Genomic DNA, 13,803 nt, shown 5'->3' with positions numbered 1-13,803 from the left:
TAAACTCTCTCTCTCTCTCTCTCTCTCTCTCTCTCTCTCTCTCTCTCTCTCACTTGTGATCACACCTGTTCAGGCCAGTACACTTTGAGATGCCAGGGGTTCGATGATCATACACAACTTGCCGCGTACTTTCACTGGAGTACAACCATATCACCATATCGATTAGGTCATAACATACGTGTATCTACTACCACTCGTTTCGAGGATGAGTGATTTGGATATGTGAAAGGTGAAGGAGCGCGGGTCAGGTTTGGTCGGGTGTCGGCCGTGTGAAAGGTTTACTGAGGGCGTTGAGGCAGTGAGCGTCGAGCTATCGCTGAGTGTGCTTGTGCTGTGACGATCGTGTTGGTTTGTCATCTGCAGGCAGGATGAGGTTTGAAACTTACTTTGATGACGATTGGATGAGCCTCAACTAATCTCAGTGGTGCACTGGCTTCATACTTAACCAAGCTTGTAGGCATGTTCTCATCCCTGATGAAACCTGGTACTGTACTGAAAGTAGTGGAATGGGCTCCGTCAAGCATGCTGAGGCTTTGGTTTCGGGATTAGTGGATTATAGTGAACCAGTTTCCGCAACAAAATTTAACTCAGACGTATGCATCCGACACACTGCTTCGTCGCTATATTGGTAACAGTAACGACTCAACGATGTAAATGTTTGCGCAAGTGCTTGCTTTGCTACATTAATGTTGCGCGCGCGCACACACATTTTTTTTTTTTTTACTGTGCCAATGATAGTGATAATGATAATAACAATAATATTAATAATAATAATAATAATAATAATAATAATAATAATAATAATAATAATTTGCATAGGATTATTCTGCTTTTAATTATTACAGAAAGTATGCTTTGATACATTATAATCAAAAGATTACGTTCAAATGACAGATTACGTAAGACAGGACTTCGGTGCATGGTAGCGATGATACAACGGCTGCCAGGACCTCTGTACAGGTGGGCGACGTGGTGCAGGCGTGTCATCCCCAAACTCATGGCCTCCCACAGGTAACTATACTGATATCTAACTAAATTGTAGCTTTAAATTCACAGACTGGGTAGTACTTCTACACAAACACTCTACATGAAAGGGATGGACATCTTGAGCCTATACCTGCTGCAAGGGGTGAACGAGGGCCATGAACGTATAATATATAGTAAGTTCTATTCTGCCACGTTGTAGGCCTCCGCTGAGAGTCTCGATGGATATAACCACTCTTCTGTAGTAGACTCATAAATGTCCCCAGGTCGGACTGCCTTTCCGTCGACGACCCTAAGTGTCTTGACACCCCCCTCAACTTTTTCTTCATTAACTTCTGCAACATTCGCGGTCTAAGATCTAATTTTCAATCTGTAGAACACCACCTCTCCTCTTCTAAACCTCATCTTCTTTTCCTCACTGAAACTCAGGTGTCTGAGGCAACTGACAGTAGCCCCTTTTCTGTTCCCTCCTACTTTCTCTATCCTCATTTTCGATCCAAAGCTGGATGCTGCGTTTATGTGCGCAATGACTTAACCTGCTCTCGTGCCCACGCTCTTGAATCTTCCGAGTTTTCCACCATCTGGCTACGACTACAGAGTCATTCTCATACTAAATTTATCTGTGCTGTATACCTCTCTCCTAACTCCTCTGACTATAAGAAATTCTTTGACTACTTAACTTCCAAAGTGGAGCACATTCTGACCCTCTTCCCTTTTGCAGAGATCTCCATTCTTGGAGACTTCAATGTTCACCACCAGCTTTGGCTTTCCTCTCCCTTCACTGACCATCCTGGTGAACTAGCCTACAACTTTGCTATCCTCCATGACCTTGAGCAATTGGTGCAACACCCTACTCGTATTCCTGACCGTCTTGGAGATACGCCCAACATTCTTGACCTTTTCCTGACCTCTAATCCTTCTGCTTATGCTGTCACCCTTTCTTCTCCGTTGGGCTCCTCCGATCACAATCTCATATCTTTATCTTGTCCTATCACTCCAATCCCTCCTCAGGATCCCCCTAAGCGAAGGTGCCTCTGGCGTTTTGCCTCTGCTAGTTGGGGGGACCTGAGGCGGTATTTTGCTGATTTTCCTTGGAATGACTACTGCTTCCGTGTCAGAGACCCGTCTTTGTGTGCTGAGCGCATAACAGAGGTGATAGTGTCTGGCATGGAGGCGTACATTCCTCACTCTTTTTCTCGTCCTAAACCTTCTAAACCTTGGTTTAACACAGCTTGTTCTCGTGCTATACATGATAGAGAGGTGGCCCACAAAAGGTACTTAAGCCTTCCTTCACCAGAATCTCATGCACTTTATATTTCTGCCCGGAACCATGCCAAGTCTGTTCTCCAACTAGCCAAAAACTCCTTCATTAACAGAAAATGTCAAAACCTTTCAAGATCTAACTCCCCTCGTGATTTCTGGCATCTAGCCAAAAATATCTCCAATAACTTTGCTTCTTCTTCTTTCCCTCCTTTACTTCAACCAGATGGCACCACTGCTATCACATCTATTTCTAAAGCTGAACTCTTTGCTCAAACCTTTGCTAAAAACTCTACCTTGGACGATTCTGGGCTTGTTCCTCCCTCTCCTCCACCCTCTGACTACTTCATGCCTCGTATTAAAATTCTTCGTAATGATGTTTTCCATGCCCTCGCTGGCCTAAACCCTCAGAAGGCTTATGGACCTGATGGGGTCCCTCCTATTGTTCTCCGAAACTGTGCCTCCGTGCTTGCACCTTGCCTAGTCAAACTCTTTCAGCTCTGTCTGTCAACATCTACCTTTCCTTCTTGCTGGAAGTTTGCCTACATTCAACCTGTTCCTAAAAAGGGTGACCGCTCTAATCCCTCAAACTACCGTCCTATTGCTTTAATTTCCTGCTTATCTAAAGTTTTTGAATCTATCCTCAACAGGAAGATTCTTAAACATCTATCACTTCACAACCTTCTATCTGATCGCCAGTATGGGTTCCGTCAAGGCCGCTCTACTGGTGATCTTCTGGCTTTCCTTACTGAGTCTTGGTCATCCTCTTTTAGAGACTTTGGTGAAACTTTTGCTGTTGCCTTGGACATATCAAAAGCCTTTGATAGAGTCTGGCACAAAGCTTTGATTTCCAAACTACCCTCCTACGGTTTCTATCCTTCTCTCTGTAACTTCATCTCAAGTTTCCTTTCTGACCGTTCTATTGCTGCTGTGGTAGACGGTCACTGTTCTTCTCCTAAATCTATTAACAGTGGTGTTCCTCAGGGTTCTGTCCTGTCACCCACTCTCTTCTTATTATTCATTAATGATCTTCTAAACCAAACTTCTTGTCCTATCCACTCCTATGCTGATGATACCACCCTGCACTTTTCCACGTCTTTTCATAGACGTCCAACCCTTCAGGAGGTAAACATATCACGCAGGGAAGCCACAGAACGCCTGACTTCTGATCTTTCTAAAATTTCTGATTGGGGCAGAGCAAACTTGGTATTGTTCAATGCCTCAAAAACTCAATTCCTCCATCTATCAACTCGACACAATCTTCCAGACAACTATCCCCTCTTCTTCAATGACACTCAACTATCCCCCTCTTCTACACTGAACATCCTTGGTCTGTCCTTTACTTATAATCTGAACTGGAAACTTCACATCTCATCTCTAGCTAAAACAGCTTCTATGAAGTTAGGTGTTCTGAGACGTCTCCGCCAGTTTTTCTCACCCCCCCAGCTGCTAACTCTGTACAAGGGCCTTATCCGTCCATGTACGAGTATGGAGTATGCTTCACATGTCTGGGGGGGTTCCACTCATACTGCTGTTCTAGACAGGGTGGAATCAAAAGCTTTTCGTCTCATCAACTCCTCTCCTCTAACTGACTGTCTTCAGCCTCTCTCTCACCGCCGCAATGTTGCATCTCTAGCTGTCTTCTACCGCTATTTTCATGCTAACTGCTCTTCTGATCTTGCTAACTGCATGCCTCCCCTCCTTCCGCGGCCTCGCTGCACAAGACTTTCATCTTTCTCTCACTCCTATTCTGTCCACCTCTCTAACGCAAGAGTTAACCAGTATTCTCAATCATTCATCCCTTTCTCTGGTAAACTCTGGAATTCCTTGCCTGCTTCTGTATTTCCACCTTCCTATGACTTGAATTCCTTCAAGAGGGAGGTTTCAAGACACTTATCCACCAATTTTTGACCACTGCTTTGACCCTTTTAGGGACTGGCATTTCAGTGGGCATTTTTTTTTATTAGATTTTTGTTGCCCTTGGCCAGTATCCTTCCTACATAAAAAAAAAAAAAAAAAAAAAAAAATCATGGTGTTATGCAATACTCGCAAACATTACTCAGTGGTTCAGTGATATCGTCTTTGGCGGCCATCTGGCAGGTGAGAATCACACTCGTTCAGGTGCAGTGGATTTCACGGATGAACAAAGTCATTGTCCTTGTACAGGAGTATAAAATGTGTGGTGTAAGTCTTACCCAGACTATTTGAACCTAAACTCTTTGGGGATCCAGTGATTCATCACACACACACACACACACACACACACACACACACAGACACCATTTTCATCAGGTTGGTGATACATTAAAATTGTTGAATGTATAATGCAAATACTCTTAATGTATTCATTGTTTTGTGTATCAACGTTAACACATATTGCATATATATTCAGATACTATTGCCGTACGTGGAACCACACACAAAAATAAATAAGTGAATAAATGCAAAAAAAGTATTACTAAATAAATAATCAGTTGTAGTGACAACAGTCAATGCCGTCGCAGGTGTCGAAACACGTTTCCTGTGAGTGTGTTGCCGCTGCCAGATGTTTGATTTCCGTTACGGCCAGTTCATCTCGCCTGCAGATCAGTTTCTCAATGACCATTTCTCAATGACATTTTGTGAGGAGTGTAGTACATTAGCTAGAGGAAAATTTGACTTACAGAGATACAGAGACAGGACAACGTGGGTGTAGTGGCATTGTACACAACTTATACGTAACCACGACAAAAGTTATAGATGCGTGACACAGACTCGGCTATCCGCTGTATCTTTAATAGGATATTATCCTCAGCTGTCACTTGATGGGATGATATTCATGTTGCGCTCACGACGCTTAGGATTTTGCTATGATGGGTAGTAGTTAGTGTCCTTGAAAGTTATACAAGAGTAAAATGGAGAAGGCGGGCAGGCACAGTGGAAAGGTTTACCTGCAAACTAGACTGAGCTTTACAGTATATTCTATTCGGGAGGATAAAGTTGACGGACACGAGTCCAGAGAGAGAGAGAGAGAGAGAGAGAGTAGTCGTGCTTTTCACCCACAGATACAGAGCCGTGCTGCTGGTGTCGCTCATCATGGGCAGTGTCCTCGTGTTGTCCGTCCCCATCGTGCCTGAGAAGTGAGTGATTTGCTGTTTTTAAGAGCCTGTGCCAAACATTAAATTCATAAGTTATCTTTAATGAAATCAAATTCCTGATGCAAGTAAGAAAATCTATTCAATAATTTTCGATATGGTGGAAATCAACGAAATGTAGGATATACCGTCTTCGTGTTTCACATTGAAGATTGTATTTCGAGACGTGATAAGGATAAACCACAACTCGGAGGAGCGGATCAGCTACGGTAAGGCTATAATCATTAGAGTGTTTACCAACAAGTGGTTTATAATCATGTGTTTATCAACAGGTGGCTTGTAACCGAAGTCTGTATCAGCAAGCGGTTCATAATCACAGGAATGTGTTTTAACGAGTGGTTTACCAAGCAGTCTTATGGAACTGCTCCATGATACACAAGTCCCCAGGAAACTCGAAATAAAGTTGGATATCTTTGGACAGGATCATTATAACCTTACATAACGCTGAAGTTGTAATAAATTTCTTTGCCACAGACTCCTTGGCATCAGAACACGTGAACAAATCCTGGACTCCTTCAACGGCCGCCACAGCAACTCAAGCCTCGGTGATGGTGAAGAGGGCGCATTTCAACAACCTTTCACTGATGATAAGATTCATCATGTCTTTAAGAGGCATATTCCTCACAAATTTTGGGCTCGTGCAAGGCCGCACAATAAATATAGAAAGAAAAAACAGAAGTCACATGGCCATTTATCTGATGGCCATGGCCATCAGATGCTACAGAGAGATTTCATCGCGCCAAAAAAATAACAGTTATAAGCATCTATGATTACACGGCAATGATCACCATTTTCAGTAATCATATCATGATATTCATAATTTTCATCTAGTCATTTAAAAAAAAATTCTAATCGCAGAAGTTATTCTCGTGAACGGTCTTCTTGAGAAGACTAAGGTCATAATCCCTGACACTTGCTAATAGTGAAGGGGAATGTGCCCTACATACTTTAACCTGTGATATCAGGGAGAATAATGCTATGCCACTTGAGTGAAGACTCCCTAAGCTACACACACGCACACAATTAAAAAAATAAATAAATAATGTTTGTTTAATTTTCTGAGCCAATTCCCAAATAAATCGCACATCTTACCAAATAGCAAGCAGAGAAATTGCATTTTCATCTCACAGCTTCATCTTTTCCACTTGGTCTAGAGCAGAAAGCAATATTTAAGAGAACTGAACCACTATGGGCACAGCCTCAGGCTCCTTGAGTTATATGATACAGCTACAGTATAGTATTTTACTCCCTTTAAGGTACTTGCTCTTGCTGAATAGATCTTAGACTTTTATTTGTCTATTTAATACTTCTAAGTCAGGTATAAAAAGAGGGAGGGCAAGGGAAGTAGAAGCCCTACTGCTAGATCCGAGTTCAGCAGTGTATGATGGAATGGAAAGGAATGATATCGAGGCTTAGGAGGCTAGGAGATACACGGTGTTCTGAGAGTTCCTATGGGCCAGGTAGTGAGAGAGATGACATGGAAAATCATGGAAGGGTGGTTGACAAGATACTGATAGACTATGTAGTGATCTCAAGGAAGATCAGCTGGTTGTCAGATGTAAGAGTGAGAGAGGAAGGTAGAGGTATGTTAGACCACTTAATGGTGTGTATGAGCTGGAGCATGGCAAGGCACATAGGTGAGGAGAGAAAAGAAATGTTCTGAAAGTGAGGAAGCTGGATGAGACAGAAAAAGTAGTTTCAGGTGTTGAATAAGGATTGGACAAGTGACAGCAGAAGATGGTTGATATTGAGGTAGAGGAGTAATTCTAAGAAAGCCGTAGTGGAGAGTTCAGGTGTGGTATGAGGTGGAGGTGGAGTGAAAAAGGGAAGTGAATGGTGGTGTGAAGAAGCTAAGGTGGCTGTGGAGGAAAAAGGGAGGCGTTTGAGTATGACTGCAAAAGAAGGATGGAAAGCAGAAGACAAGTGAAAAGAGCTGTCCATGTGAAAGGGAGGGTTGATGAAAGATTGGGGAGAAAGTCAATAGAGAATGTTCAAGAGCATAAGAAAATGTTCTGAAAAGAGGTGAAGAGAATAAGGGAAAGACCATCTGGTAGTGAGGAACAAGTGAAAACAGAGGATGGTAGGGCCTTGGAAAAAATTAGGTTGTAAATATTTGTTGAAATATATATTGTACTGTACATCTCAAAACAAAGTATCTAAGGAGCCTTATCTAAAATACTGCAAAATCTTTTAAAAGGTCTGAGAATATAAAAAGGACCCTTATCTAAAATACAGCAAAATTTTTTTAAAAGGTCTGAGAATATAAAATAGTAACTATGGAAGAGCTTACATTCTAAGTGGTTCTTATTGACAGCTAAAAATGTACCAGAAAGACAAGGATGAATGAATGACTGTTTAATTGATTATATTTCTTAAAAAGTTCCTTAGTCTAAATGAAATGTTGAAATTCTAAAAACAATCTTGTGTGAAACCTTACATAATCAGCATGTCTTCAACATGCAATTGAAACTTTTCTCTTTCCTTTTTTTTCTCTTATAAGTACCGGCTACATTATGTTTCGCAACCTGATTCACATAGATTCACAATCCTACATGCATGCAAGTCATGTAGATGGAATGCTTTATTGACTTGATAAATTTAAGGTTTTGCCACACCAATGCAAGTTTTGCAGTGAATAATATTCACACTAAAAATAACATTCAACAATTCATGTTGTTGCAGCTGATGGGATGGCACATGCATTCAAATGTGGTTTCACCATATTTCTATACATGCAAGAAGACAATCTACAGTAGGTATTTATAAAAGATAATAACAATGTATGTATGTCAGTAAGGCTAAGTTGTGGATCACTTCTGAGCTACTTCCATTTGCTGCAAGGTGTGGAACTTGAAATATATGTCTTTGTGCATCCTTTCCTCATAAAAGGTGGTAATAATTTTACTTCTCAAGGCACTAAGGTTGGGCAAGGCAGAGCATGATGGTACGTTTAACAGCGTGGAGAAAATATTTTCCCAAAGGTTCTTCTTCCAGTATCTGAAAAGATCATGAAGATATATTAGAGTAGAATACTGCAAAAGCATGAAATAGTTGATCCAAAAACAATTTTATCAAAACTTTTATCAACACAACTATAGAGTGCATGAGTCAAACTCATATGGTACTTCACCTTTAGATGTACTTCTGATTGGAACACTAAGTAAGGAGAGTTTAAGAAATCTGACAAATGTGATAAATTATGATCAACCATGGACAACAACTGAAAAGAATGTCACTGTATGCAAAGCTCTTGACTTACCTCTTAAAGACTCCCATGATATCCCACTTGCCAGATTTTGTCTTCTTCAAATCCATGTATGTCCCAAAGAGGAAAAGATGAGCAATGGCTGCTGCTCCAAAATAGTCAGTCTGATAGGTCCAGGGTCGCCCATCTCTCATCTCACAGCATGTAAACTTCTCAGTAGTAACCTTCAGAAAAAAATTACGTTACTTTTCTCAAAAAGGATCTCACCAACAATCTGATCTTCAATTTCCGCAAACAGATTTTGCAATTTATCCACTTGTCTCCTTTGGTCTTCATCTTTTCCCTTATCCTTGATATCAGTCCATTCCTTTTCTCTTGAATCAAGCTGCTGTTGATATAACAAAGCAGGCGGTACATGATGCACATGGGTGCTGAGGCAAAGTGAGGCTTCCTCATTCTCGTTATCTCGTGGCTGCTGGGGTGAGAGTACTAGTGAGGCTTCCTCACTCTCGGTCCCTTGTAACTGCTGAGGTAAGAGTGAGGCTTCCTCACTTTTGGTCTCCTGCCCCAGCAGCCACATATATCCTGCAGCACCCGCATATAAGCTTTGTTTACCAACAGCAGCTTGGTTGGAGAGAAAAGGAACAGACTGATAACAAGGATAAAGGAAGAGATGAAAACCAGAGGAGACCAGTGGATAAATTAGAAACACCATATGCAGTATAAGAAAATGAAGATCAGATTACTGGTGGGTTTCTTTTTGACAACAGTAACATTGAGAAAAAATAAATAAATAAAATGAATAAAATAAATAAATGAATAAATAAATAAATAAATAAATAAATAAAATAAATAATACTATAGTTTTTGGATGAAAAGAGACAAAAGTACAAGGAAAATTAAGTGATATTTGCAAGAAACGAAGACAGGTGATCAGACTGCAAAAAGGAGCCGCAAACAGACCACATCTGGGAGGTGCTGTTACAAAGGCCTTAGAGCATGATGCAAGAGAAGTCTAGCAGGAAGGGAATTAAACTGAAGACACTGAGCTGGCAGGAGGGGTTTTCAAGGGTCTTAAGTAATATCTCATATACATAGTTGGAATTTTGATATATCAGCAAAGGCTGAGCCCCTATTATGCTGACTTACGGAAGTTCTAATATATATATATATATATATATATATATATATATATATATATATATATATATATATATATATATATATATATATATATATATATATATATATATATATATATATATATATATATATATATATATATATATATATATATATATATATATAGATATAGATAGATAGATAGATAGATAGATAGATAGATAGAAAGAGTGTGTGTGTGTGTGTGTGTGTGTGGGATGAGTTTCCAGTTAGGGATGACTAGTACAGCCTATTTTTAAATGAGGAACCAATAATCTTCTGAAAGGTAATGCAGTATGCCTTACCACTGAGTCTTGCCACAATAAATAAACTAAGAAATAAAGAACTACCTAAAGGATGAACTGTACATGGTAACTCTCATTATTAGTGAAATAACTAAGGCATAGACTGATTAAATTCTGCCAAGACATAGATCAAATAGTGCTTGAAACATACATGTAATATAAACAACCAACAAACTGAAGGATATATAGCATCACAGGAATCTGATCCTCAGGTGAATATAAATAGTTATGGTGACAGCATGCTGCCTCATATGGTATGTAAATGTAAGTCCTTATCAGTAAATGTAAGGCCACAAACTTTGGTAAAAGAAATGCAATAATTACATACAAATACATACAATATTGTAATATGACTCACTACTTCAGTAAATGTTGTTCCTTCAGGAAAAGCTTTCATGTCAATGCTGCGACCAAAGTCAATTAATTTCAGACACGTTGGACCCTCTGTGAAAATGTCATCAGAGGTGTTACTTTCAGGGATGGCCTGGACAAGGAAATTATCTGGCTTGATGTCAGCATGGATGATGTTGCAGTTATGTACTGCCTCCAAAATTGAGAGTATTTCAATCATGAAGAACATGGCAATATCTTCTGGCATGGTTTTGCCTATGGCACGATACCTGTAACAAAAACCAAATGTAACTCAAATCTATCATTTATACAGAAATGTGACAAATGGTGAAAAAATAAATAAATAAAACAGCAAATCTCCCCCCAAAAATATCCAGCCTTGTCCAATTTGTTATTCCTTCCTATCATTACATCATCATCATAGCTATTTAGAATGGTATGCTCCACCTAATCCACTCAGAAATATATATCATGCTTAACCCAACCCAGAGAGAGAGAGAGAGAGAGAGAGAGAGAGAGAGAGAGAGAGAGAGAGAGAGAGAGAGAGAGAGAGAGAGAGAGAGAGAGAGAGAGAGAGAGAGAGAGAGAGAGAGAGAGAGAGAGAGAGAGAGAGAGAGAGAGAGAGAGAGAGAAAGTCAACATACATTATTTATACGAAACTTGCCCATTAACACTATTTACTGGCAATGAAAACCTGAAGAGCTTACTTATTAACAACATCTAAAAGAGTACCAAATGCATGGTACTGGTTCACAAGAACTGATCCACTGGAGAAGAAATATCCTCTATCAGATTTCATGATACTGTTCAGAATTCCTTCTGAATACATGGAAGCTTTTAGGCGCTGTCTCAACTCATGGCAAATGTAAAATTCCCATGGGCATGCTGGCTTTTGCACTTTCAGAATGACCTGAAATGAAGAAAAATAAATATAATGTAACTTCAATACCTAAATCTTAGAGAGAGAGAGAGAGAGAGAGAGAGAGAGAGAGAGAGAGAGAGAGAGAGAGAGAGAGAGAGAGAGAGAGAGAGAGAGAGAGAGAGAGAGAGAGAGAGAGAGAGAGAGAGAGAGAGAGAGAGAGAGAGAGAGAGAGAGAGAGAGAGAAGAGAAGGGGGTGGAGAATGAAATGATATGAGCAATCAAGGAGCAAATGTAAGGATAAGAATAAATGGGAGTTTCTGTCATGATCATTCCTATTAGAAGCTCTTAGGAAGAAGTGTCACATATAATAGAAAATCAAAAAGCCAAAAGGATCTGATTGCACATTAGGTTTGATATTCATACACTGATCACACAGACTTCATGTAATTTTTATCAAATAACAGATAATAATTAATAAGGGTTATCTGAACATAAGCAGTAGTAAAATTATCAGCATACCTATCATCTATTTACAAAAGAAAATAGTCATGAATGAAAAGCACAAATAAGGTTACCTGATGTTCTTCGTCTTCATCATCATCAGATGGCATCATTGTCACATTTAGGGGATCCATGGTTATTGCCCGGTAGACTTTTGCATATGCTCCCTCTCCACACATCTTGTAAATGTGGAAGCATTCCCTTCCTAGGGTAACCTGAATATAAGATTATATTTAAAATTAAATTCACACACACACACACACACACACACACACACACACATAGTCACATGAGAAACACATAAATAAAATTGTTGGAGAGACCTAGAACCTATAAAAAATATAAGAGTGGCATTTACCCACATGGATGAAGAAATGGTAAAGAAACTGTCATTCTGATAAAGCCAAGATTGGAATATGCAGCAGCAGTGAGGTCACAAAAAAAGAACATCAAGAAACTTGAAAGGATTCCAAGAGCAGCGACAAAATTGGCTCCAAGCTTGTCAGAAATGTTGTATGAGGAGAGGCTATCAAAACTGGAATTGACAATGTTGAAACAAAGAAGGGAAAGAGGATATTTGATGGCAATTTATAGAATCACAAAGAATATGGAGGTGCTCAATTGAGGAGACCTAATAAGTTGGGACATGAGAGATACAAGAGGACATGGAAGGAAGATTATAAAAAAAATTATAGAAGGAAATAAAAGTGAAACAGCTTTTCCCATTGAGTAGTAGATATATAGAATGAACTGGATGAGAAAGTAGTGTGTACAGAGACGATACATGAATTTAAGGCCCTATTAGACACCATGAGTTACAAAGAAAGGACATCATGAACACAGCTCCCCTCTTGTACATTACAGTAAGGTAAATACAACTAGGTAAATACACACACACACACACACACACACACACACACACACACACACACACACACACACACACACACACACACACTGCGGCACCAGTTGCAATGAAGCTGTGATAGAGTGGAAACAGTAAGTATGGGGGAAGACGAATGAGTAGCTCCACGAGAGAACGATCCAAGCGCCATTTCTCAAAAACTGCAAAAAATAGCTTCTAAAGTTTTACATTTTAATATTTTGAAAACCAAACATACAATTTTTGCAAAACAAATATCAAAACACTCCTTGACTCGTCAGCTTCCCAATGGCATGAAAAATATTTTTGATCCAATCATACATTCAGCAATTATTTATAACAAAAACAGTCCAGTCACTTATGGAGTTCAAGTCAATCTGATGTATTCTTGTAAATTACAATAATAGAGATGACTGTAACTCTAATATGAAGTAAAATTACAGGTGTACTTATCAACTGGTGTAAATACTGACTGTTGAATATTGATTCCCCCTTTCCTGCCCCTCCCTCCTCTACCCTAACCTCATGATTAGCTGTCATAATCAAGCACCTTGTCGTCATCTTTGTCAGGAGGCACAACATTGTGCTCAACTGTGCCAGCCTGGAGTCCCTGATAAAAGGCCTTCTTGCCATCTGGCATGAGGCATAACAAGCTTGTTAGGTCACTGAGCTTCTCTTCACTGAGGTTTAGGGGGCATCATACAGGGGTGGGATGGGAACAGTACTCAGGTCGAACCTCTCATGGGACCCTGCTCCTCTCCCTTTCATCAGTCAGACCTCAGTGACGTTGTTGTTGTTGAGTGCGTAGTCCGACTTGATGATGTAACCTTCTCTAAAATTCAGGCGGAAGAGCAGCTTTCGTGCTTCCTTGAATGTTGACCCTGGTGCCTGACGTTTGGTGATGTGGCCCTTCATAACACCAATGTTAAGGAACTGAGTCATGCGCACCACTTTGTACCCAACTGACACCAATGCTTTAATGTGAAAAACATAGTCATCTGGCCTGTATAAGTGTGGCACACACCTAAGATGCCGCTCAATGTTACCAAATGCACAATCACAGGCCATGTAACTATGGCCTGGGATCAAGTAAACATGGTCAACCGAGAAAAGTTGCCTTGTATGGAGCAGTTGCAGGTAGTACAGCACCTGGTTAA

At 40.0% G+C, this 13,803-nt stretch overlaps 1 protein-coding gene and 1 long non-coding RNA gene across 6 annotated transcripts in view; one reads left to right on the top strand and one right to left on the bottom strand.

Moving 5' to 3' along the window:
* Positions 1-244: 244 nt before the first annotated feature.
* Positions 245-6,418, top strand: LOC135112852 (uncharacterized). Of its 4 annotated transcripts, none has more exons than XR_010274591.1 (4): positions 245-373; positions 895-1,011; positions 5,289-5,363; positions 5,853-6,418. It is a non-coding gene; the product is annotated as an uncharacterized LOC135112852 (long non-coding RNA). The 4 variants fall into 4 exon arrangements; XR_010274608.1 differs by having other exon boundaries at positions 254-650; XR_010274621.1 differs by having other exon boundaries at positions 255-593.
* A 1,065-nt stretch (positions 6,419-7,483) lies between these two features.
* Positions 7,484-13,803, bottom strand: part of LOC135112755 (uncharacterized) — a 29,795-nt gene continuing 23,475 nt past the window's right edge. For both annotated transcript variants that reach the window (XM_064027662.1, XM_064027582.1), the window contains exons 22-26: positions 11,838-11,978; positions 11,108-11,310; positions 10,408-10,669; positions 8,638-8,807; positions 7,484-8,375 (exon numbers count right to left, since the gene is read on the bottom strand). In XM_064027662.1, the coding sequence (XP_063883732.1) occupies positions 8,189-8,375; positions 8,638-8,807; positions 10,408-10,669; positions 11,108-11,310; positions 11,838-11,978 (963 nt within the window). In that variant the 3' untranslated portion in view covers positions 7,484-8,188. The remainder of the gene's footprint in view (positions 8,376-8,637; positions 8,808-10,407; positions 10,670-11,107; positions 11,311-11,837; positions 11,979-13,803) is intronic.

Source organism: Scylla paramamosain, chromosome 1 (assembly GCF_035594125.1).
Source record: "Scylla paramamosain isolate STU-SP2022 chromosome 1, ASM3559412v1, whole genome shotgun sequence".
Lineage (NCBI taxonomy): Eukaryota > Metazoa > Arthropoda > Malacostraca > Decapoda > Portunidae > Scylla > Scylla paramamosain.
This window is presented reverse-complemented; position numbering and strand designations above follow the sequence as displayed.